We start from the raw sequence: 26,914 nt of genomic DNA, 5'->3' as shown, positions 1-26,914 counted from the left end.
AATTTTTAGACAACTATTTCAAAAATGGAATTTTACAGGTGGGTGGACGTGCCTAATACTTGTCAAGATAAGACTGATTTTGGTAGATGACCTACTCTTGTAAGAAAATAAGAGAGGGTGGGCGGGGGGCTAGTACAGATGACTTATTCTTCCAAGGAAATAAAGACTGCGTGGGAGGGACAGTACTGAAATATCGAATTGAAAAAAAAAACAAATCTTATAAAATCGAATTCGAAATTCCAGTTTTCATTTTTTTTTTGTTTTTAGATTTTTCAACTTTTAAATATTTCATTTGATAACTTGTGTGACAATTTTGCAGTTTTATAATTAGTGTTATAATTTTTCAATTTCTCAAGTTAAAATTTTTCATTTTCACGATTTGCCATTTTTCGGTTTGTTAAATAAAAGAACAAATTTATTCGAACCGAAATTTTGAAAAACCGAAAAATCCAAAAATTGAAAATTAGAAACAAAATTTTCAGATGTTTTAAAGTTACGGTAAACATGGCAGATTGCTGATCACAATTACTTTTTATTCCCTTCGAAAACCCCGGTGACAAAAAATCAAAAATCGAAAATAAAAAAAAAACATTCTAGATATTTTTAAAAATCAAATAATAAACTGCCAAAATTGTAAAATTAAAAAATCGGAAGTTTGTTTCAATTGTCCAGAGAAATCAAAAATCGAAAGATAGACAAAAAAATTGAAAATTTACAAAGCGAGAAATTGAAAAATTCGAAAGTTGAAAAATCGAAAAACTGAAAAATCTAGTAGTACTCGCTACGATAAGACTGATTTCGGCAAATGATCTACACTGCAAGAAAACAATGGGGCGGGTGGGTGGGGCTAGTATTTGCCAAAATAAGACTCATTTTGGCCAATAATCTACTCTTCTAAGAAAATAAAGAATAGGTCATCTGCCACAATCAGTCTTATCTTGGCAAGTATGAGGCTGATTTTTGCAAATGACAGGATCCTCTAAGAAAATAAGGGTGGGTGGCCATGGACTAGTACTTGTCAAGATGACACTGATTTTGGCAAATGACAAATTCTTGAAGAAAATAAGGGAGGGTGGGCGGTGGGCTACTACTTGTCAAAATAATACTAATTTTGGCAGATGACTTATTCTTCTAAGTAAATAAAGGCTGCGTAGGTGGGGCAGTACTTGCTAAAAATAAAAAAAATTACAAATTGAAAAATCGGATAAATGAGAAATCGGAAAATTGTACAACTCTATAATTGGAAAATCAAAAACTGAAATATCGAACAATTGAAAAAAGAAACAAATCTTATAAAATCGAATTCGAAATTATTTTTTTTTAGGTTTTAACTTTTTCAACTTTTAAATATTTCATTTGATAATTTGTTTGAAAATTTTGCAGTTTTTAATTCCAATATTTTGATATTTCGAGTTTCAACTTTACAATTTTGAAATATTTTGATTTTAATTTTTCAATTTCTCAAGTTAAAATTTTTCATTTTCACGATGTCATTTTTCGATTTCTTAACTAAAAGAACAAATTTATTCGAACCGAAATTTTGAAAATCAAAAAATCGAAAAATTGAAAATTAGAAACAAAATTTTCAGATGTTTTAAAGTTACGGTAAACATGGCAGATTGCTAATCAAAATTACTTTTTACTAGCTTCCAAAACCCCGGTGACAAAAAATCAAAAAGGAAAATAAAAAAAAAAAAACATTTTCGATGTTTTTAAAAATCAAACAATTGAGAAATAGGAAAACTGCCAAAATTATAACATTAAAAAGTCGAAAGTTTTTTTCAGTTGCCCAGAGAAATCAATAACTGAAAGATAGATCAAAAAATTTTAAATTTAAAAAGCGAGAAATTGAAAAGTTCGAAAGCTGAAAAATCTCTACTCTCTAAGAAAACAAAGGGCAGGTGGGTGGGGCTAGTATTTGCCAAAATAAGACTCATTTTGGCCAATAACCTACTCTTCCAAGAAAATAAAGAATAGGTCATCTGTCAAAATCAGTCTTATCTTGGCAAGTATGAGACTGATTTTTGCAAATGACATTTCCTCAAAAAAATAAGGGTGGGTGGGTGGGCGGGGCTAGTATTTGCTAAAACAAGACTGATTGTGGCAGATGACTCTTCTAAGAAAATAAAGGGTGGGTGGGCGGGGCTATTACCTTTTCTTAGAAGAGTAGGTCATTTGTCAAAATGAGTCATATTTTGGTAAATACTAGCCTTCCCCATCCGCCTTTTATTTTCTTAGAGAGTAGGTTATTTAGCAAGTAGTGGCAAATGTTGACCCATTTTCGACGATTTTTAAAATTTAACGAAGTACTTTTTCTTGTAGATTTCGGGGCGCAAAAGTCACTTCCGGCCTCATTTCTTCCATAAATTTCAACCTTTTTTCCACAATTAGTTCATTAATTCAGTGCATTGAAATCTCAATCACAATTTTTAAAAATTTCACAAAATTCAATAAAACACGTACAGAAAGAAGATCTTGCATCATTTTTTTTGTTCGGATTAAAGAGATATCAACTTCAATTAGCCTCTGTTCGGATTACTGGATGTTCGGATAATCGTGGGTTCGGATTATAGAGGTTATATTGTACTTCCTTCGCTTACGTTCGGAAAGTAAAAATATATAGAGTGTCATTAAAAAAAAGTTGTATGTCGTAGACAAACAAAAAAAAATTATAGGATGTCAAAACATATTTGTGCGACGTCATTTAGCTTTAATACGAGATTTGTTGGGTTGTACTTCAGGAGCAAGAAAAGTCCTGTCGAAATAACCTTTGACCAATTTTTTACCACTGTTGAGCTTAACCTAGGCAAGCCTTTGCAATCTGAGATACAAGTTTGAAAATATAAAATGCAGTGTGTCACATTTGAATAATTAGCAAAAACTGACAATTTATAAATTAGTCATACTGCATAAACAAGTCTAAACATTGTTCAATTTTTATTTCTCGAACTAAGGAGGTATTGTATTAGAGTCCATCGGACGAATGTCTACTGTCATGGTTTCTCGACGTTTCGTAATGCGAAGAGTTTGAAAAAGTAACTTTGGCATTCCGTCTGTCTATAATCCGTGTCGATTTTTATTTTAACTACCAAATCGATTACTGTCAAATTTTATAATGTTTATTAGAAATATCGTGTAGATGGAAAAGCGCTAACCAAAATTTGTCTAAACATCCTCATCAACAAATTGATGACATCCCCTGATCATTTTGCTGTATCTGTCTATCACAGGACGGCGTTTGCCGAAATTTGCTTTTTAATCCGATAGTTTTCTTATTTAGCATTGTAGCATGCCAAGAAATAAAAGCAAAGAAATAATAGTTTTAAGTTAACTAGAGGATTATTGCTGCAACAGTCGTTCAAGACACCACTGGAGATCCATTTTTCCAGCTAGACTACCCCCAAGTGTCCCCTTTTCGGAGAGAGGGTTGGCGCCCGAGCAACCGCTCCTGTAAAAGGCGCCAACCCCGTGATGTGAAAGTGGTCTCTTCGCCTAGACTTGATTCTGATTGTCATAACGCATTTGCGATGTACAGAATTATAGATTCAAGAAATTCGTTAAAAAATTTAAGAAATGTTAAGTACTTTTCAAGCTTTTGTCTGCCTTTTCTAGCGTTTCCGACACCCGACAAGCCCCAAACACCAAGAAATCTATCAAATTTTAGCTACTTAGAAATCTTATTTTTGTCCAAGTATATTTCGACTTGTTTTGACGATTCTGATCGCCACGACGTACTTGCGATATACAGAATCGACTTATTTCCGAAAAGGAGACGATTTTCCACATTTTCGCCTTTCCAGATTCAAGAAATTCGTTCGCAAGACTCCATCTTTAAAAACGGTGGACCTGTGAATTTTCAAATTTCATTCTTTCAGAAAAATGCAAACATCTTGAACAAAATTAGCAAAAAAACTTGTGCCCGTTATAGTTTTCATTTTTTCCATACTTTTCCAATTTCAATGAGTTCTGGTTAACCGTGAATGTGTTATTTTTACAATTGTTATTAACTTTTATTTAATTTTTCTATCAACACACAACTAATGATAGTTCTTATTTTTCTGTTTTCGTTTGTATTCTTTTTACTTCCCGAGCATTAGCTAAGAAAGCAGAGCAATCGAGTCTATTGGACGAATTGCCACTTTTATGTTTTTTCGACGTTTCATGACCCCTACTGTACGAAAAAAGTAGTCTCCCGTTTCCGTCCGTCTGCCTGACTGTATCTATTTTTATTACACACGTAATCTCCGAAACTGCTGGACCACCACCAATGTAATGACGTCACTACAAAATTGTACATAGCAAATGGCTTTTAAAATGTATAAAATAATCCTACATATATAGTTTATGACTCCGAGTTGAATTTTTACCCGAAACGTCCAGATTTTTGGAAAAAAATCTAAATTTTGAAACAACAATTTGCAATTTAATTTGGAATCTACTAAATCGAATGCTTTGAAATCTTGTAGATGGTTCACAGTAATGATAAAAATGATACATTTTTAATCAAAATATATTTACTTATTCCCTTCAAAAAATTGATCACGTCAGCTCAAAAGTTTGCCAAATAAATCCTATCTAAAATGTACAAAATATGATGAGTCTGTACATGTGATTTATCATTCCATTCATATTTTGTTCGGTTGTGGTTTAATTGATAATTTTAGTTCTCTGTTTTGAAAAGACAAACTCATTCAAGTAAAAAAAACATTCTTTCATAATATCAACATAAATAAACACTTCAGATTGATATTACCTAATCCTGAAGGACATTTTATCTCGTTAGTTGTGTCTATGTGCAATTTTATTGATCAAATTAAAAACCTCATTTTCTAGAAAATGTGAGAATATCCACGTCTTTATTTAATTATGATCAACTAAGAGATTAATAATAATCATATTCAAAATATTTTGTTCCATTGTGGGTTAATTAATCATTTTTGTCCTCTCCTTTGAGGAGACAAAACTCGTTCGAATCAAACTGTGGTGTATCTATTAATTAGTAAGTTTATGGGTTTCACACATGCGCAGTACCGTGCAATACATTTTTAATAATGAAACAGTTCGCAACTAACTTCCTCTGAGTGATGTTCAAACAAGTCAAAATACGAGTGAAAACGTAACATAAACAAATTTCTATGTGACATTTTTTCGATTTATAAACATAAATAATCAAACTTAAGCATGTACACTGATAATAATGTACTCTTTTCCGTTAGTTATTGGTTAAAATATATTTCATATTGTCCATATGTCTGCGAACGGCACCCCCTTGGGATTTGCGCACGGGGTTCCAGGTGTCATTTACACCACTAGTTTTTACTAAGTATATAAAGGTTATCGAAAAACAAAATTTTGAATAATTTTTCAGAGAAGCGGGATTTCTTGAAGTTCTGTCGAAGTAACCATCGACCATTTTTTTCTAAATTGCTGCACCTGTATTAAAATTTTTATGAAAAAAACATGTTCTAGGCCAAATTTTACGTAATTTTTGACGGCTATTGATGATATATCAATAAAATCGTGTTAAAATTGGTGCAGACCGAACATTCTCTTTTAATTTTTTTAGCATTTTTTTATTAACAGACACTGTATTAACGATGGCGTTGGTCTGATCGAACTCGCAGTAGCAGATAGCATTTCAAAATTAAAAAATTGTGTGTGATGACCACGCTATATAACTTTAATATACTAATTCCCCCACGTCGCGAGTTGACGTTCTCTCTCCAACATACTCATCCACTCTTCGTTAAAAGCTCACAGCTCTGACAGTTCGTTATCCGAAAACTACATAATTACATTCCACCTCGTCATTGGATCATTATTTTGCATCAACAACAACATGCCGGTGTTAAAATGTTTTTTTAATAATCCCGAAACGCGCGTCACCGCTGAAAAACTGTCAATTAAGAGAAATTCGACCTAGAGGAGCGCTAAATATTTGGTGCGACGCCAAATCGCTGATTATAAGCAAGCATCTGTAACTCCGAGCGCTCGGCTGTTAAGTCAAAATTCATTTCGATATCGATCTTGCGAGGACCGAGCTTTTTTCTTTTCAACGGCAGAACGCTTTGATGTTGATTTCATTGTGCTCGTTCCAATAAAATTTAATTGCATTTTTTCCTTTACAGATTCGTGTAAATCTCATGGATGGATATTCTGGAACTTAACAAAACAACAGGCTCTGCGCAAAAGATTAAGGCTACTCAAAAGTAAGTCGTTTGTATTTCGTTGAATAATTCAGGTTCGACAATGTTGAGATCATTTTTTCTTTTTAATTATAAACGCAGTCGGATCCGAAGTGAATTATGGGGAATTTTTTTTGGATTAATGTTTGTTTGCACGAGTCGGTGTAGCTTGGATGAGTGGGAATTTTATATAAAAAATAACTGGGAGTATTGGTTTCAAGCAGCTGTTTTTCCTTTCAAACGAACTGTCGGATGTGGAATAATTTATTTTATTTAGATTTGGGTGCAATATTTTTGAGGAACGTTTCTACAAATGTTTCAGCGAGACCTACACACGTTTCTGCGATATGAATGAAATTGTTCGTGCATACTGTGACTAAAATAATGGCATAAAATGTCTGAGTACTATTATTAAAATAAACTTTTATATTTTATTACGAGCTGTCTGAAAGCATACTTTTTTCGTGAATGAAAATACGGTTTTATGTTACTTTATAAAGCAAAGATATTTTAATAAATATTTTGTTGAAACTTTATTGTCTGCGTAGACGCCAGGTCGTCCCGTAATTTCTTATTACAAGAAATTGCTATACAAGAGTTAAAATAAAATGAACACTTAAATTTAGAACGATGTAAATAAATTGGAAAATTTATCGCCTTTTGATGTTTTCGATAATTCAGGCGTTTGATTTATTGTGATTTTCGTGTGTGCCGGTATTTCATCCGTCTAAAATACAACAAAAATTTTTCTGTGCACTTTGGAAAAAATGTTTTAATGCGGTTGAATAATAACTTACTTCCCATCTAACACGTTAGTTTTTTAGTTTTTGAGCTTAAGTCTATCCGTCTGTCTGTCTGTCTGCCGTCTGTCCGAATTCTTATTAGATACATAATCTCCGAAATTGCTGGATCAATTGTTGTCAAATTTTATGAGTGTAGATAAATTTGGATAAACATCCCCAGCAACAAGACGATGACGTCGTCGAATATTATGACTGTATAATTATGGTTTATGAACAGATTTTAGAATTATTTATACAGAGAGATGCAAAAAATTAAATTAAAATAGAAAAATTATCTTGTAGCAAACACGCTTCGTTACATTTACTTTAATGTTACATACATATGTATCTTTATTTTAACTTATAAGGTCTAGCATAAAAAAATTAAATTTACAATATCTCGGTTTTCCTTTTTCTTCGATTTTATAATTTTTCTATCACAATTTTTCGTTTTTCCAACTTTAATTTTTATTTTTTTTAATTTCCCGACTTCTAAATTATTGAATTTTTCGTTTCTTCAACTTGTCGATTTGCAATTTTTTCATTTTCGGATTTTTCTATTTCGTCACTTTTTCAAATTTTTAATTTTTATTTTGCATTTTCTGGATTTTATATGACAATTTTTTGTTCATTTATTTAATTTATTTTTTTCAATGCTTCTTTCAATTTTATAGTATTTCGTTAACTCAATTTTTCAAATTTTCAATCTTAGATTCTTCAATTCCTTTTTTATCCAATTCTTACATTTTTCAATTTTGCAATTTTTGGATCTCTCATTTATCCGACTTTCCGATTTTTTTTATTTTCAATATTTTGATTTTAATATGTAGGTATTTCGTTTCATCGATTCTGCACATTTTCGATTTTTAAATTCCTCAATTTTTAATCTTTCGATGTTTCAATTTCTCATTTTGTCAATTTTTCAAGTTCTTGATTTTTAATTTTTAGATTTTTCAAAGTTTTCATTTAAACTTTTTGGTTTTTCCATTTTTGACTTTACAGTTTTGCAATTTTTACATTTTTTTGATTCAAAAAGCTGAAAAATCGAAAAATTACGAAATAGGAAAAAATGAAAATTCGATAAACTCAAAATTTTTCGTTTATTCACTTTTTCAAGTTCTTAATTTTTATTTTTTATTTTCCCGATTTTTTTAATTTTCATTTCCTGGATTGATATTTTTTGGCTTTTCATTTCGTTTATTTGATGTTTTGTTTGTTGTTCTGTCGATTTTATAGTATTTCGTTACTTGAATTTTTTTAATTTTCAGTCTGGGATTTTTCAATTCCTCGTTTATACAATTTTAAAATTTTGCAATCTTGCACTTTTTGGATTTCTTAATTATCCGATTTTCCGATTTTTTAAATTTTCAATATTTTGATTTTATATAGGTATTTCGATGTTTCAATTTTTCAAGTTCTTGATTTTTACTTTTTAGATTTTTCAAAGTTTTCATTTCAACTTTTTCGTTTTTCCATTGTTGACTTTTGAATTTTACAGTTTTGCAATGTTTCCATTTTTTTGATTCGAAAAGCTGAAAAATCGAAAAATTAAAAATCGAAAAACTACGAAATAGGAAAAAATTAAAATTCGATAAACTCAAAATTTTTCATTTCTGCAATTTTTTGCTTTGCAACTTTGCATTTTGCAATTTGTCCATATTAGAGTTATTCACTTTCCGATTTTTCAGTTTCTCAATTTTTAATTTTTCGGTTTTTCAATTTTTCGTTTTTTCAATTTTTCAAGTTCTTAATTTTGATTTTTCATTTTCCCGATTTTCTTAAGTTTCATTTCCTGGATTTTATATCACAATTTTTTGTTTTTTCATTTCGTTCATTTGATGTTTTGTTTGTTGTTCTTTCGATTTTATAGTATTTCGTTAATTCAATTTTTGAAATTTTCAATCTGGGGTTTTTCAATTCCTCGTTTATACAATTTTAAAATTTTGCAATCTTGCACTTTTTGGAGTTCTTAATTATCCGATTTTCCGATATTTTTGACTTTCAATATTTTGATTTTAATGTAGATATTTCGATTTTTCCATTTTTCATTTCTTCAATTTTTCAAGTTCTTGATTTTTAATTTTTAGATTTAGATATAGTTTTCATTTCCTACTTTTTCGTGTTTTAATTTTTGAACCTTCAATTTTACAGTTTTGTAATTTTTCCATTTTTTTTTTAATTCGAAAAGTTGGAAAACTGAAAACATAAAAATTGAAAAACTACGAAATTGGAAAAACATCGAAATTCGATATACTCAAAATTTTTCGATTCCTCGATTTTCCAATTTTTAAATTTTTCAATTTTGCCATTTTTGGGTTTCTCGATTTTCCAATTTCTTTTATATTCAATATTTTGATTTTAATATATTTCGTTTTTTCGATTTTTAAGTTTCCCAATTTTTAATCATTCGATTTTTCAAATTTTCATTTCTTCAATTTTTCAAGTCTTTGATGTTTAATTTTTAGATTTTTCAAAGTTTTCATTTTAAACGTTTTCGTTTTTCATTTTTGGATCTTCAATTTTACAGTTTTGTAATTTTTCCATTATTTTTTTAATTCGAAAAGTTGGAAAACTGAAAACATAAAAATTGAAAAACTACGAAATCGGAAAAACATCGAAATTCGATATACTCAAAATTTTTCGATTCCTCGATTTTCCAATTTTTAAATTTTTCAATTTTGTCACTTTTGGATTTCTCGATTTTCCAATTTCTTTTGTATTCAATATTTTGATTTTAATATATTTCGTTTTTTCGATTTTTAAGTTTCCCAATTTTTAATCATTCGATTTTTCAAATTTTCATTTCTTCAATTTTTCAAGTCTTTGATGTTTAGTTTTTACATTTTTCAAAGATTTCATTTTAAACGTTTTCGTTTTTCATTTTTAAATTTTCAATTTTACAATTTTGTAATTTTTCCATATTTTTGATTCGAAAAGTTGAAAAACTAAAAACATAAAAATTGAAAAACAACGAAATCGGAATAAAATGGAGATTCGATAAATTTAAAATTTTTCAATTCCTCGATTTTCCCATTTTAAAATTTTTCAGTTTTACAATTTTTGGATTTCTCGATTTTCCGATTTCAATATTTTGATTTTAATATATTTCGTTTTTTCGATTTTATACTTTTTTGATTTCCCAATTTAAACTTTCGATTTTTCAATTTTTCATTTCTTCAATTTTTCAAGTCCTTGATTTTTAATTTTTAGATTTTTCGTTTTTTCATTTTTGAATTTTCAGTTTTACAGTTTTGCAAATTTTCCATTTTCTTGATTCGAAAAGATGAAAAAACGAAAAATTGAAAAGTCTGAAGATTAAAAATCGAGAAACTAAATAATTGGAAAATAGTGAAATACATAAAAGCTGAAAAAATGAGAAATTTCAAAAATTGAAAAAGTGGAACATCGAAAAATTGCAAACCGAAGAGCTGAAGAAACGAAAAATTGGAACATTGAAAAGCAAAAAATCGAGAAACTTAAAAATCCAAAAATTTGGAAAGAAGAAAAAACGAATCGAATTGAGAAATTGGAAAACCCAAAAAAAGTAAAATCGACAAACTATAACACTGAAAGATTAAATATCGAAAAATTCAAAAATTAAAAGTAGAAAATTTGAAAAATCGGATAAATAAAACTTTTAAAATCTAATAATTCAAAAATCGAAACAATTTAAAAATTATATTGCAATTATTATTATACAGGGTGAGTCATTAAGCGCGTTGTCTTCAATATCTTTTTACTTATTAGAGATAAAAAAAGTCAGTTCATCAAAGTTGTACGGTTTTTTAAGGACTATACTCTAAAATTATTTTTGAGTATACAGAGTGTTTTACTTTTAAGACATAACACACAACTTAGTTTCTTTAAATGAAACATCCTATGTATCTTTATATATTTTGATTGTTCTTTTCTTAGCCTTTATAACAACAGTTTACTTTTGAAATTCCAATGCGATGTTGTCACGTTATTCCAATTTTCATCAATTTTTTTGACAATGAAAGGGTTCACAAAAAAATCATACTTCCTTTTAAAGTCTGTCTCACAATATTTTGTGGAAGGACAAAGAATGATACGCGCTGTGTTATGGTATCAACGAAAACAAATTTTAATACACAGAGTGTTTATAAAAAATCTGGAATTATACAGTTTTTCAAATATCGATGTTTCAGTTTTTTCAAGTGAAACATCCTGTATCTTTTTATTGTAACTTACTCAATCTTTTGTCCTGTCAGTTTACAAACACCCTGTATACGAAAATTTAATTTCACTCATACCTCATAAGAGCACGTACCTTTCTTTACTGTTTACAAAATGTTGTAATACAGGTTTGAAAAATAACTCCACTGTGATTATTTTGAGAAAAATCGAGAAACTGAAAAATCTAACACTGAGGAAACGAAAAATTCAAAACGGAAAAATTGCTAATCGAAAATTGAAATATCCAAAAACTGAAAAATTTTACATTGAAAAAACGAAGAATTAAAAAATCAAGAAAATCAAAAACCGAAACGAAAAATTGAAAATCGAAAATTTGAAGAAATGAAAAATTGATAAGTCGAAAAGTTGAAAAATTAAAAATTGAAAACTCGTGAAATCGGAAAATTGAAATTGAAAAAAATGATTAGAAAATCGGAACATTGAAAATTCGAAAAATTGTAAAAATAAAGAAACGAAAAATTACAAATCGAAAATTTCGAGAAACGAAAAATTAAAGAATCGGAAAATTGAAAAATTCAAAAGTTGGAAAATTTTAAACTTGAAAACTCCAAAAACTGCAAATCGAAAAACTGGAAAAACAAAACAAAATTAAAAATAAAAGTCAAGAACTGAAAAATTAAGCAAAAAGGTTATCAGAAAACAAAAAATCGCAAAAAATGATGATTTTTCATAGATGCGACTAATTTTTTTTACAATAAAAGGAAGTAAAGGTGCAACGAAGAAGTATTTCTTTGCTATAGGCCAAACATTCAAATCAGCCCCTGTCATGCCCAGTTCTGATCCAAACCCGCTCAAAATCGCCCATTCTCCTCCAACAAACCCCTTCCAACCCCCAAAATCATCAAAGCTTTCCCTCGATCCGTCCCTGCTTCTCCCGCAAGATCCGTCAGCAGCACGACCCCCCGCTGGACGCACCGTTGACAACACAGCCGAAAAAAGGAGAACACGGCAACAGCAAATTGTAATTTACGTCTGTCGCCTGCCCTAATTAAATTCATTAAACCGGAAGGCGAGCCTAAATGAATCGATATCGGAGTCTGATTTTTTTCATTATGGACGAACAGGAACAGGATAGGACGCTCCATCCGGGAACAATGGACGGAATGAAAGGCGAACGCAAAAAGTCCTGACATCCCCGATAGCCTTTTGTTTAAATTGATTCGGCGGCAACGGAATTTAATACCATTCCAGGGCTCAGTAATTGTAAAATAGACGGAGCAATCGTTTTCGGCGAGCCATTCAATTCGATTTTGTATGGGCGGCGAGACCGGAAATCGCGCATTTTAAATATCATTCGTGCGGGATTATTATTGCGGGCGGCGAGATGGGGCGGCACGCGATGGGCGGTTTTTATTATTCCAAACATTCATGCGTCAAGGAGCAATATTTCTTTAATAGCGCAACTTAATTGATACGGGGTGGATGGATTAAAAGAACTACGACAGCTGGTCGCGATGGTTTGAACACGCGATTCCGGTGTCAAATTATTTGTCCGGTCGGGCAACTAATCGCAGGGTAAACTGATCGCGGGGAAAATTGATCGCAACGGAGACTGATGGCGGAGCACTTGGTTAATAGTAAAGTAGAATTTTTTGCTAAACGAAATAAAATTTGTGGGAGCGGAAATGGCAAAAGCAATGACCTGCAACTGAATAGTGACTTTTGTCTAGCATGCTCTATTTCAAGGGGATTTAAAACAAATAAAGTATGTGTATATGTAGTACTTGCTAAGATAAGACTGATTTTGGCAGTTGATATACCCTCTAAGTAAAAGTTGCCTTCCTTTGTGATTTTGAGTTAATTTTTATTTTTTTCGGATTAGGTTGCCTCTCATAAGAATTTTTTATTGGCATTAATTTTAAAATAAAACTTAATTTTGAACGAAAAGAACTACATTTTATTCCAAATATATAACAAAAAAAAGTTACGATTGGCGCTTTTTTTTTACTTTTTTCACATTCTCGATTCTACATATTATTAGTTTCCACTCCCACTCCACAGAAGGACATAATTAGCCCCGCCCACCCACCCTGTCTCCTTTTCAGTGATTGATTTTTGCGATCTGAATGAAATGAATGATCTTAATACTGAATGGAAATCAAATTAGTCGTTAGAATGAGAAAAGAGGGGGTGGGTGGGCGGGGCTAATATTTGCTTAGAAAAGACTGATTTTGGCAAATGACACCCTCCAAGAAGGTAGAGGGTGGGTGGGCGAAAAAAACTGGATATTTTCAAATTTTGCACCATTAGCATAAACAGGCAACATTTTTGGAATCAGCACTATAAAATCCATATACAGGATTTTTTTTGGAAATTTTTTGGGAACTTTTTCAAAAGTAAAACTTTTCAATACACTCACCTACAATTTTCGAAGACATTTCCTATAAATTTCAACCTCCAGAAGTTAGTTTCGACCCCATTTCTGCTATAACTTATACTCCTATCATTTTTCTAGAATCGCCCTCTGAAATATGGCAATTTTTTGGACTTGATAAAAAATTATTTCAAAGCGATTTTTTTTCAGATCTTCCACCGAGAGCATAAATACATTGTTTTCGGAATAAGCACGACAAAATTTGTATTCTTGAATTTTCGACAATTTTTGAAATTTAACTAGAGATATTTTTCTATAGATTTCGACCTTCAGAAGTTCCGTGTTAACTTGTACCATTTTTCCAGAATCACCCTCTGAAATATGGCAATTTTTTTGATTTTCTAAAAAAATTGTTTCAAATCAATTTTTTTTCAGATCTTCCAGCGAGAGCATAGGTACGCTGTTTTCGGAATTAGCACGATAAAAATCTCCAAATCCCCAAATTTTTTGGGATTTTTTTTTGAAAACTTTTTCAAATGACAAATTTTTTTTTTCAATATCACCTACGTATGAAATTTCGATCAATTTTCGACATTTTTTGAAATTCAGCTAGTGACTTTTCTCTATAGATTTAGACCTCTGCTTTCTGATTCAGTTTTGCTTTAATTTATACCATTTTCCAGAATTATTTCCCTCTGAAATATTGCAATTTTTGTATTTTATAAAAAAAAATTTCAAATCGATTTTTTTTTCAAATCTTCCACGTTATCTTTTTAGAATCAACACGACGAAATCTATATCCCAGATTTTTTTGCTAATTTTTTGGTAACTTTTTCAAAAAACAAAATTTTTCAATGAAATTTATCAAAATTTCGGCCAATTTTTCAGAAGTTTCCGACATTTAACTAAAGACATTTTTTAATAGATTCCGACCTCCAGAAGTGGGTTTCGGCCTCATTTCTTGGATGGCTTATACCCTTTTTACAAAATCTCCCAATGAAATATACCATTTTTTGGATTTAAGAAAACATTATTTTTAAACCGAATATTTTCAAATTTTAAATGGATAATTTTTGTTCAAATTGTTCTGAATACAATATAAAATACAAGTTTCATACATACTTACAATTTTTTTACAATTTAAAATCAAGACAAAATTGACCGTTTTATTCCAATCGTCTTTTTAACGAATGCCGTACTCATAATTTATAGACGTTTCATAGCACTAAGATCACGAAAAAGTAGGTCGCCCATTTCCATCTGACTATTGTTTATTGGCTATTTTATTAGATTTTATTAGACAGATACCCCCAAAACTGCAAGACAGATATTTTAAGAATATCCGAATATCTTAAGAAAAGAGACACACCGAAGGTAAATCTTTTTTGATTTTATTCTGTTATTGACATTGATAGTAGCATTATTGAACAACAAAAATATGAAATAGTAATATAAAAATTGGTTTGATGTTATTATACGAAATTGGATGTTCCTCACTCCTGAAGTATAATCAAACAAAACCAGTTTAAAAAAAATTGATAATACCAATCACAACGTAAGAAAAAAATATGACTCATGAGAGAACAGAGTCCTCGACCTTCACATCATTAGCGCCCGCTCAAACCAACTCAGTTAATGAACGATTGGTTACCGATTCTGTCTACTTACTATAAAATCTTATACAATTCAAAGTTTTTCAAGAAAATCTGGAGACAGATTCATAAACCACAAATACGAGAGTATGTAATTTCATATAATTTAAATACTATTTACCATGCAAAATTTTGAGGTGCCAACAGAAAAATTGTTAGTGGGGATGATTTGCACGATATTCCTAAAATACATATAAAATATGAAAACACTCGGTCCGGTAGTTTCGGTTTATTGTAATTAAGTCCATCGGCTGACTCCTTACTCTTAGGTTTTCTCGACTTTTCGTGACCCCTAAAATAGCAAGAAATAGGTCTCCCGTTTCCGTCTGTCTATCTGTCTGTCTGTCTGCCGTCCCAGATTTGTCTTAAACGTATAATCTCCGAAATTACTGGACCAATTGTTGTCAAATTTAGTATGTATATTAGGAATATCATGTAGATGGTCTAAAGGTGATCACAAATAAAAATTTGCAATATCATTTTTAAAAATTTTTTTAAGAAGCGCGATTTGTTTGGTTGTACTTCAGGGGAGAGGGAAGTTTATGGAAATAACTTTCGACCAATTTTTTCATAGTCTAGGGGTCACGAAACGTCGAAAGTAGAAATAAAGCCCTGAAAACTTGTGGAGGCCTATATTAACAAATGAAAACTGTTTGGGAAAAGAGTACAAAAATTTCAAGAAGTACTGAAAAATTGAGCTTTCAGAAAAGTTGCCTGAAAATCCACAAAAAATTCTGGGACATATTTACTTGTCGATGTGCAGATTCGAAAAATACAGCGTCATGATGGTCCCGAACCAAAATTCTAGAAATATTTGGTTTTAAAATCAATTTTTTTAATAATAAAATTGAGCTTTGAAAAAATTGCCTAAAAATCTACAAAATAATTCTCGGATACAGATCTTAACGTGTTGATTCGAAAAAGGTAGCATGTTTTTAGTCCCGGATCAAGATTTTCGAATTTTTCAATTTAAAACTAAAATTTTTGAAAAATGCAGGAAATTTAGGAAATTTTCGAAGAAATGATGCGGACAATAACTTCTGGAAGCCGAACTCTACCAAGTAGAGTCCGAAAAATTTTTGACTGAATTAAATACTAAAAGGATGATATTTGTAATAATTGTAATTGACGCTATAAAACAGAAAATACCTAAAATACGGACGAGGCGTAGGCGAATCAGGAATAGCAGATGAATCCATAAAAAAAAATTTAGGCACGATTGTATAAAAAAAAAGAGTGCGTCGACCTAGGGACGCACGGATGGAGTTTTAATTCTGCGTTGTCAATTTATATAAATTAAACATGTATACGCGGCGAAGACATTTATTTTCTCTTAAAAAATAATAAAAACCAAAAATATGTTGCATTTATATTTTTTGACAAAATCAAAGTAAATATCCATGTATTGTCAATTGTTGTTTAAAATATCCTTTTTTTATTTGTTTATGATATAGAAATATCTAATTATTATAATAATATTCTATAAAAAATAGCGCGGCGTTACATGCCTATCTTCAGATTCGGTTCAGACTGGTGTCGGTGTCGGTGTCGAACTCGACATCCTATTCCGGCGCACGTCGTATACATGTTCTATAATACCAAAAGAAAGGAGTTAAAACTCCAAAAAAAAGTTGGGCACATGATAGTGACATGAAAAAAGTAAAACATTTAGAATGAGTTCGTAAAATACCTATTTTAAAGAGCTATTTAAATAGCTATTTTAAAGAGTATTGATGAATTGAGCTTTGGAAACGTTGTCTAAAAATTCACAAAAATTCCGGGGTTGTAGCGGATATAGTAGTCGACGTGCTGATCCGAAAAATATAGCGTGGTGATGGCCTAAGAACCAACATTTTCGAAATATTCGGTTTGAAAATCAAATTTTTAAAAAATCTTCATTTGGCCATTCTGAAAAAACGGAAGGAATTTTCGAAACAATAAAGCCGAAAATAGCTTCTATAGGTCGGATTCTTACAAAAATTCTTTCAAACCTACTAGCCCCGCCCACCCACCCTCTCTTTTCTTAAAGAGTATCTCATTTGCCAAAATTACTCTTATCTTAGCAGGTACTAGCCCCGCCCACCCACCCTCTCTTTTTTTAAAGACTTCTCATCTGCCAAAATTACTCTTATCTTATCAGGTTCTGATAAATTGAGCATTCGGAAAAGTTGTCTAAAAATTCGTAAAAAATTTGGGAATATGGTTGCCGATGTGCTGATTCGAAAAATATAGCATTGTGAGGGCCCAAGAAGCAAATTTTTTTAAATACACTGCCCGACAAAAAAACCCGGACACTAAATATTCCAAATTTACGCTAATGTTTATGTAGTATTATAATTTTTATTTCCACATGTTGTAGAATAAAGTATTGTTTTCTATTAATGAATACATGAATGATGTGCTCTTCGGAATATTTTTTACAAAAGTTCGACCAGTCGCAAGTATTCACAAAAAATTCAATTCCAATTTTTTTGTCTGCAATATATTTGGCTTGAAGATAAAATTAAAAAAAAATCCAAAAAATTGACTTTCGCTATTTTGAAAAATTGGAAGAAATTTTTGAAAAAGTAAAGCTTCTGTAGGTCGGAATCTTAAAAAAATCCTTTCGGAATATTTTCGAAAATGGTCAAATATTTCATTATGGGGGAATATTGAAAAAATTGAGCTTTCGAAAAAATTGGTTAAAATCCACAAACATATTCTGGGATACAGATCTTGACATGTTGATTCGAAAAATACAGTGTGTTTTTGATCCCAGACCAAGATTTCGAAATATTAAATTTGAAATAATTTTTGAAAAATCTTAGAAATTCCCATACTTCAGTTGGCGATTCTGGAAAAAGTGATTTAAATTTTCGAAAAAATTAAGCCGAAAATAACTTGAAACTGAACTTTACAAAGTGGAGTCCGAAGAATTTTCGACTGAATTAGTATTAAACAGGGATGTGTGCCGATGGTGTTTCCTATAACACTAATTAACGCTATAAAATGGGAAATACTTAGTTATTTTTGTTACAAGTATCGCAGTCGAATCCGAAATAGCAGATGAGTCCACAAAAACTTTTTAAGGTACGACCTGCAAACAACATTTTTTAGTTAAACCTGCCAAAAAGATCAACGATTAATCCGAAAAAACGGTATTTTAGGTACTAGTCGAAAAAATAACAATTTTTTGAATTGAGTCCGAAAAAGACTCACCTTAAGAACCTAGATGACTCCGTAAAATCGCTATTTTTGGGAGTGTATACTAAAAAATATAAAAGAATGTGGCAAAATTAAAATTAGGCTACTAAAAAATGAAAGAAACTCAATATTAGAATACGACAGACAGACAGATAGTCAGACGGAAACGCGAAAGCTACTTTTTCGTGATAAAACGACGACAAAACATGAAAGTCGAGAAATAAAATATAAGAATGTTAATAACGTGAACAGAAAAAAAGTAAGTAAAGAAATAAATGAAAGGACGCTAACAACAGGAAAGATTTATAAAATGATGGAAAGTACATTTTTTTTTGGAAAAAGAGTCTACCTATAGAAGTAAAACTAGAAGTAATAAAAGGTAATGACATCAATAGAAAAACATAAATCGAGAATAAATACCACGAAAATAAGAATTTTAAAAAGAATTGAGGACAAAACAGGAACAGAGGATAAGAAATAAAACACAGAAATCTATCAAGACCGAAAATGGAAGTAGAAATAGTTGGGACAGATATGAAATAACAAGGAAGTAAGACCTAGAAAAGGAGCGAAAGTGATAGACAAAAAAATACAGGTCAATATTATAATTTTTCTAAAAAAAAGTTTCTGCAGAAAATATTGATATATAGCATCAAAATTTATTAAAATAATTCGTTCTAAAAATTTTTCTTACAAGATAATTGTTGCCATCTCATTCCATACTGTTTGTGTTTTCATAATTTTTGAGGTAGGGTAAATGTGTACAAGAGTACGCACTTAGTGCAAAACTGTCAACAACTTTTTCATTTTTTTGGATAGACAAATTTTATGATATGGGTTCGTTATATACATGTTTAGAGATCAGATATATTTAATTGTACGTCCCAAGACCACTATATTTTAAGAGTAATTTCAATTTTTGTCAAGATGTGTAAATGCGCACTCTTAGACAGTTCATTGCACAAGAGTGCGCATTTGAACGCTTATGAGTGCGCATTACATTTTATGAAAAAATATTTGTTTCTAAGGTGAAAATAAATGGGAATAAGTGACTACAGACTACACATAAAACGGGAGACCTATTTCTTCGTACTCTAGGGGTCTTGAAAAGTCGAGAAAACGTAAAAATAGAGAGTCGGTCGACGGACTCGATTACAACACGCTCAGGGAGTAAAAATAAAAAAAAAATCACCATAACCACCACCACACAACTTGAAAAGCAGTACAAAGTATAGTAGAGTTAAATAATTCATTATCGTATGATATGTATCTCCAAGACTATTAGACTACGTATTGAAAGCAATGCGCACTCTTATACAATACCTCGCTGCGCACTCTTGTACATTTGTACATAACGTGATGTTTTCAAAGTTAAAAGCTTTTGATGGATAGAAAGTATAAAACTGTTAGTGTATAACGAGACCTTAAAAGTTACAACTAATGAAAATTATTACTGTAAAATAAAAGAACTGGTACGTACCTTACAAAAAACTAAAATTATGAGCGGTAAAAATTACATCCACACAACGTGCGAACATAAAATCGTCAGTACGACCAAACTATAAACTATATTCAGGTCACTTTTGCACCTTTATCTCAGGTTTAGCATTAAATTCTGAATGGTATAACTTCATCTTACCCAGATGGCACTAATAAGCAGAAATCATCACTGCGTACTCTTATACATATTCGCACTCTTGTACACATTTACCCTATAACTTGAATCCATTTAAACTTTTTTCTTGAGATCATTTAATTCACCTTTCATATTTCTGGATGCACCGAATTCACGACAAAACGGAAAGTATTGTGCCATTCTTCAACGAAATCGTTTGTTTTCTATAAATCGTTTTCCACGGATCCACGGCAATTCGACACTGGAATGGGAAACTGAATTTCCTGGTCGTCCTTTTCAGCTTAGAACGTCTACACGTGTCGGAAGTAAAAAATAAGAAATATTAATCTTGCTTTTTATCCGTCTAGAGCTTATTATTCGGATACAATAATTTACAAAAAAGAGTCGAATACGATAAAAAAGTTCTATAGAAGTGTTACAGATTTTAATCTAAATCCAGGCAACAAGATCGTAAACATATGCGGTTAAATTAACGTGAAATATTTTCGCGTTTTCAGAACGCATTAAATCAAATTACATGTACCTACACATTTTTTTAATGAAAACGATAAATAAAAATACATCTGGAATCTTGGCAACGGTTACAGCGAGCTTTTGCTCATTAAAAAACGATATTAAGTCGGTGTGATTAATCTCTAGCAGTTATAAAATTTCTAAGGCATGTTGAAAATTTACTATCTGTTAAAAGACAAACACTGCATTGATTCGTTCTGATTAGAGAAAAATAAATTAGTCACTTATTAACATCATCAACGTATCTTGGTTTTTCAATTATTTATTTAGAGCTTCAGTTAAATAATTTCCCGAAACTTTGATCTGCTGTCAACATTAAAAATGTAATACTGACTTGTGTTGCAAAGATCGTGGCCAACTTCAGCTCAGCGTGCTTTATGAATAATAATAACCGTTGACTGGAATGTCATGGAAAAACCTATTTCTTGATATATACTTCTTGATGTGAAAAAAAGACTTCGTTACTATTACATGTTTGGCAGTTTGTTCGTAGGAATAGATAAAATCCAACCAGTAATTGCTTACTCTCCTCATCAACTTTAACATCTCTATGTTTTTTCTTGTTCGTTCTTTTACTTTTTTCACCCTCTTCAAATATATCAGCAAATAAAAACTATTTTGGCTTGAATAATTGTAACTCTCAGCTGAATTCCTAAATGCTAAGAAAATGGGAGCTGCGGAATACTGTGTTTCCGGGTTTTTGTTGGAGAAATGTAGCGTACCATTAGTTTTCTGTGGCGGGGTTTGTGAGTTATGATAGGGAAAGTTTGAGATCACTTTTAATGAAGGTCGACGACAATCTGTGCCAAACTAGCGTACAACGAAATAGTTGGAAGTTTTGCTCCATCAAGCTTTTCAAACTGTACACAGTTAAATTTCTGTTCGCTAAAAATAACATCCCTGATTTAGCTTAATCGCAAAACGGACGTCCATTCCAAGAGGAATTGTATCAATATATATATCAAATTTGGGGACACTGACGACAGAATAATAAAATGCACACCAGATGAAAAAATACACATTTCGTTCCTACACAGCGCCCAGAATTAAAATTTTCAGCGTCTCTTCACCCATTTCATCCCTACCGACGTGTCCATTAGAGTATCCATGTTGATGACATGTTTTGCCCCTTCCACAGGGGGCAAGAATTTCCACGGTGGTGTGGGTACATGACGCGTGTATGCAGCCTTGCGTTAGAGGACCAGAACGTGTCAATCAGCAATGAATAATGTAATTAGAAAGCAATCAATCATCAAGCGTGAAACGCAGCTGGGCCTCTCTCACTGTGGACATGTTATTACGCCACTATCAATTACGAGGATCCTCGTTAAAAATACACGAATTAAGTAAAAACTGCGTTGGGGGCGGAGTGCGTGATGGCACGTGCTGGTTATAGATAAGCGGCGATTCCAGTGGCGGTGGTAAAGGGTTTGGTGGGGAGCTTTTTCAGAAGCCACATTTGTGCGTTCCTTTTTACTTTTCAGATTACTGGAAATAATCTTGTCCTTGTTGCCATCGCATTTAAAATTAAATGTGGTAATTACACTCAGATTTATACCTATAGAGTTTAATTCATTTACGTGTAAATGCAAAATTGTTGGATCTAGCACACTTCTTTGTGACAATCCAAGATTACCGCTTTTATACCCTCTGAGCGAAAGCCAAGGCTGTTTTCTAATCGAGTGCATTGGGCAATTGGCTACTTAAAGTTTTGTCGACGTTTCATGACCCCTAGAGTACGAAAAAATAGGTCTCCGCATTCAATTTTTACCCTTGACATCCAGATTTTTCGAAAAAAATCAAAATTGTTTAACATTTTGCAATTTAACTTTGAAACTGCAAAACCGAACGCTCTGAAATCTTGCAAAAGTTTTAAAGGTATCGTAATCGTGGTAAACCGTTAATCAAAATTTATTCGTTTATCCTCTTTCAAAAATAGATGACGTCATTTCAAAATTTTGCCGAATAAATCCTTTATAATTAATATAACTCAATAATTATGGTTTATCAATACACATTTATTTCAACTTATAAGGGTTATTATAAAAAAATAAAATTCGCAAAATTAAATGTAATAATTTTTCGAAAAATCTGGATTTATTTACATTCGACCAATTTTTTGATATCACAATTTTTCGTTTTTTCAACTTTAATTTTAAAACATTTTTCAATTTCTCGACTTCCAAATTTTCCAATTTTTCCTTTCTTCAGTTTTTCGATTTGCAATTTTTTGATTTTACAATTTTCATCTTTCGATTTTTCAGTTTTTCAATTTTTAATTTTTCGATTTTTTTGTTTCCTTAATTTTTCAACTTCTTTATTTTTAGGTTTTATTTTTCCGATTTTATGATTTACATTTTTCCAATTTTATACCACAGTTTTTTGTTTTTTCATTTTCTTTATTCTTTCAATATTTCTTTCGATTTTACAATTTTTCGTTCATTCTATTTTTCAAATTTTTAATCTTCGGTTTTCCAATTTTTAAATTTTTTAATTTTGCATTTTTTGGATTATCGATTTTCAGATTTTTTTTATTTTCAATATTTATATTTTAAAATATTTCGTTATTATGTCCTTGGCTTAAGCTAGTATTCGAGTCCATCGGGCGACTTGCCACTCCCATATTTTCTTGACGTTTCGTGACTCCTAGTGTACAAAAAGAGTGGCCTCCAGTTTCCATCTGTCTGTCATCTCCAAAATTGACAATAGTAACGTTTTACAATTTAACTTTGAAATTGAAATCTTTTAGATTTGAAGGTTATCGTAATCATGGTATATCGTCAATCACTTTTTTTTTGGTTTACCTTTCCCCAAAAAATTGATAACGTCGTCCAAAAATTTTGTCTTATAAATCCTCCCTCATTTCTTTAATTTTTCAAATTCTTTGTTTCCAATTTTTAGATTTTTCGTTTTATATTTTTTCATTTTTTTCATTTTTGAATTTTCAAATTTATAATTTTGCATTTTTAAATATAAAAAAATGAATTGACAAATGAAAAGAAGGAAAAACAAACCGAATCTAAAAATTGTAAAACTCAAAAATTGTCGCAAGTTTTCCTTTTTTTTTTCAATTCAAAAAGTTGATAAAAAAATCGATAAATCGAAAAATCTAAAAATTAAAAACCGAAAAACTAGAAAATTGTAAAAAATTTAAAAATCGAAAAACCGAAAAGACGAGGAATTTCAAAATCGAAAAAGTGGAAAGTCGAAAAATTGCAAACCGAAGAATGAAGAAACGAAAAATTGAAACATTGGAGAACTAAAATTAGAGAAATAAAAATTGAAAAATTTGAAAGAAGAAAAAACGAACCGAATCTAAAAATTGGAAAACCCAAAAATTGTTAAGATCCTTAAATTTATGGAATCGTCAAACTTGAAAGTTACAATTTTTTAATTTTTTTACTTCCCAAGCGTAAGCAAAGGAAGTATTGTAATCGAGTGCGTCGGCCAATTCTCTACTTTTGCATTTTCTCGACTTATCATGACCCCTAGAGGACGAAGAAATAGGTCTCCCGTTTCCGTCTGTCTGTCCGTTTGTTTGTTCGTCTATTTGTCCGTCTGTCCGCCAGCCCCGATTTCTTTATTTCAAGAAGTTTATCAAAAAATCGAAAAATTGAAAACTCTAAAAATTAAAAATCGAAAAACTAGAAAATTGGAAACTATTGAAACATCGAAAAACCGAAAAAACGAGGAATTTCAAAATCGGGAAAGGGGAAAATCGAAAAGTTGCAAACCGAAGAACTGAAGAAACGAAGAATTGCAATATAGAGAAACTAAAAATCGAGAAATAAAAATTGAAAAATTGGAAATAAGAGAAAACGAATCCAATTTAAAAATTGGAAAACCCAAAAATTGTGAAATCCAAAAATTATAAAATCGTCAAAATTTTAAAGACGACAAATGAAACAATGAAAACAATGAAGATTGAACAATTAAATATCCAGAAATTCAAAAATTAAAAACCGAAAAATTAAAAATCGAAAAATTGAAAAATTTTAAAATCGTAACACTGATAAAGTAAAAAATATTAAAAATTGTAACATACATATTTAAAATGAAAATTAGAAAAATAACAAATTAGAATTGAAGAAACGAAAAATTGAACAATTGTGAAACTGAAAAATCTAAAATTGAAAGACGAAAAATTAAAAAGCCTAAAAGTTGAAAAGCCGAAAAATTGATTCGAAAAGTGACCAATCCAAAAATTGAAAAATTTCAAATTGGAAAATAGAATAATTAAAAATCAGGACACTGAAAAATCGAAAAATTGATAAAGTAAAGAAAGTAAAGAATCGAAACGAAAATTTGAAAATCGAAAAAGTAAAGAAATGAAAAATTGAAGGAGGAAAATTAAAAAAATCCAAAAGTTGAAAAACCGAGAAATTAGATATTCAAAAAGTGACCAATCCAAAAATTGAAAAGTTTCAGATTGAAAAAAAGAAAAATTGAAAAAACAAAGAAAGTAAACAACTGAAACGGAAAATTGAAAATCGAAAATTAATTGAAAAAGTGAACAAATGAAAAATTGAACAATCGTGAAACTGAAAAATTCAAAATTGAAGGACGAAAAATTAAAAAATCCAAAAGATGGGAAACCGAAAAATTAAAGATTCAAAAAGTGATAGATCCAAAATTTGACAAATTTCACATTGGAAAACAGAATAAATAAAAATCAGGACATTGAAAAATCGAAAAATTGAAAAAGTAAAGAAAGTAAACAACCGAAAAAAAATCAAAAATCCAAAAATTAATGAAATGAAAACGAAAAATTGAACAATCGTCAAACTGAAGAATCTAAAAATTAAAGACGAAAAATTAAAAAATCCGAAAGTTGAAAAACCGAAAAATTAGAAAATTGGAAACTATTGAAACATCGAAAAACCGAAAAAACGAGGAATTTCAAAATCGGGAAAGGGGAAAATCGAAAAGTTGCAAACCGAAGAACTAAAGAAACGAAGAATTGCAATATAGAGAAACTAAAAATCGAGAAATAAAAATTGAAAAATTGGAAATAAGAAAAAACGAATCCAATTTAAAAATTGGAAAACCCAAAAATTATGAAATCCAAAAATTATAAAATCGTCAAAATTTTAAAGACGACAAATGAAACAATGAAAACTATGAAGATTGAACAATTAAATATCCAGAAATTCAAAAATTAAAAACTGAAAAATTAAAAATCGAAAAATGGAAAAATTTTAAAACCGTAAAACTGATAAAGTAAAAAATATTAAAAATTGTAACATACATTAGTATTTAAAATGAAAATTAGAAAAATAACAAATTAGAATTGAAGAAACGAAAAATTGAACAATTGTGAAACTGAAAAATCTAAAATTGATACACGAAAAATTAAAAAGTCTAAAAGTTGAAAAGCCGAAAAATTGATTCGAAAAGTGACCAATCCAAAAATTGAAAAATTTCAAATTGGAAAATAGAATAATTAAAAATCAGGACACTGAAAAATCGAAAAATTGAAAAAGTAAAGAAAGTAAAGAATCGAAAGGTAAATTTGATAATCGAAAGTAAAGAAATGAAAAATTGTTATTATTATTATTATTATTATTATTAAAAGTTGAAAAACCGACAAATTAGATATTCAAAAAGTGACCAATCCAAAAATTGGAAAATTTCAGATTGAAAAAAGAAAAATTGAAAAAATAAAGAAAGTAAACAACTGAAACGGAAAATTGAAAATCGAAAATTGATTGAAAAAGTGAACAAATGGAAAATTGAACAATCGTGAAACTGAAAAATTCTAAATTGAAGGACGAAAAATTAAAAAATCCAAAAGATGGCAAACCGAAAAATTAGTGATTCAAAAAGTGACAGATCCAAAATTTGACAAATTTCACATTGGAAAACAGAATAATTAAAAATCAGGACATTGAAAAATCGAAAAATTGAAAAAGTAAAAAAGTAAACAACCGAAAAAAAATCAAAAATCCAAAAATTAATGAAATGAAAACGAAAAATTGAACAATCGTGAAACTGAAAAATCTAAAAATTAAAGACGAAAAATTAAAAAATCCGAAAGTTGAAAAACCGAAAAATTAGAGATTTAAAAAGTGACCAATCCAAAAATTGAAAAACTTCACTTTGGAAAAACGAAAAATTGAAAAAAATAAAGAAAGTAAAGAACTCAAACGAAAACTTGAAAATCGAAAAAGTGAACAAATGAAAAATTGGTCAATCGTGAAACCAAAGGATCCAAAATTGAAGGACGAAAAATTAAAATATCCAAAGTTGATAACCGAAAAATTGGAGATTCAAAACGTGACCAATTCAAAAATTGAAAAATTTCACATTAAAAAACGAAAAATTGATTATAAAATTGAACCACTGAAAAAATAATTGAAAAATTGTAAAAATAGGGAAAAATAAAAAAAACTAAACGAGAAATTGCAAACCGAAAATCTGAAGAAACAAAA

General features: G+C 30.2%; 1 protein-coding gene across 3 annotated transcripts in view; it reads left to right on the top strand.

The window, feature by feature from the left end:
* Positions 1-26,914, top strand: part of LOC135128356 (heterogeneous nuclear ribonucleoprotein C) — a 673,355-nt gene that overhangs the window by 231,140 nt on the left and 415,301 nt on the right. For 2 of the 3 annotated variants that reach the window (XM_064055266.1, XM_064055267.1), the window contains one exon: positions 6,129-6,209. In XM_064055266.1, the coding sequence (XP_063911336.1) occupies positions 6,148-6,209 (62 nt within the window). In that variant the 5' untranslated portion in view covers positions 6,129-6,147. Of the gene's footprint in view, positions 1-6,128; positions 6,210-26,914 lie in introns of those variants that run through there. The other variant, XM_064055268.1, reaches the window with a different exon arrangement.

This window comes from Zophobas morio, unplaced genomic scaffold, assembly GCF_036711695.1.
Source record: "Zophobas morio isolate AGI-343-1 ecotype UQ-CSIRO unplaced genomic scaffold, CSIRO_AGI_Zmor_V1 ptg000012l, whole genome shotgun sequence".
Classification (NCBI taxonomy): Eukaryota; Metazoa; Arthropoda; class Insecta; order Coleoptera; family Tenebrionidae; genus Zophobas; species Zophobas morio.
The sequence above is the reverse complement of the archived record's forward strand: the minus strand, read 5'-3'. Positions and strand labels throughout refer to the sequence as shown.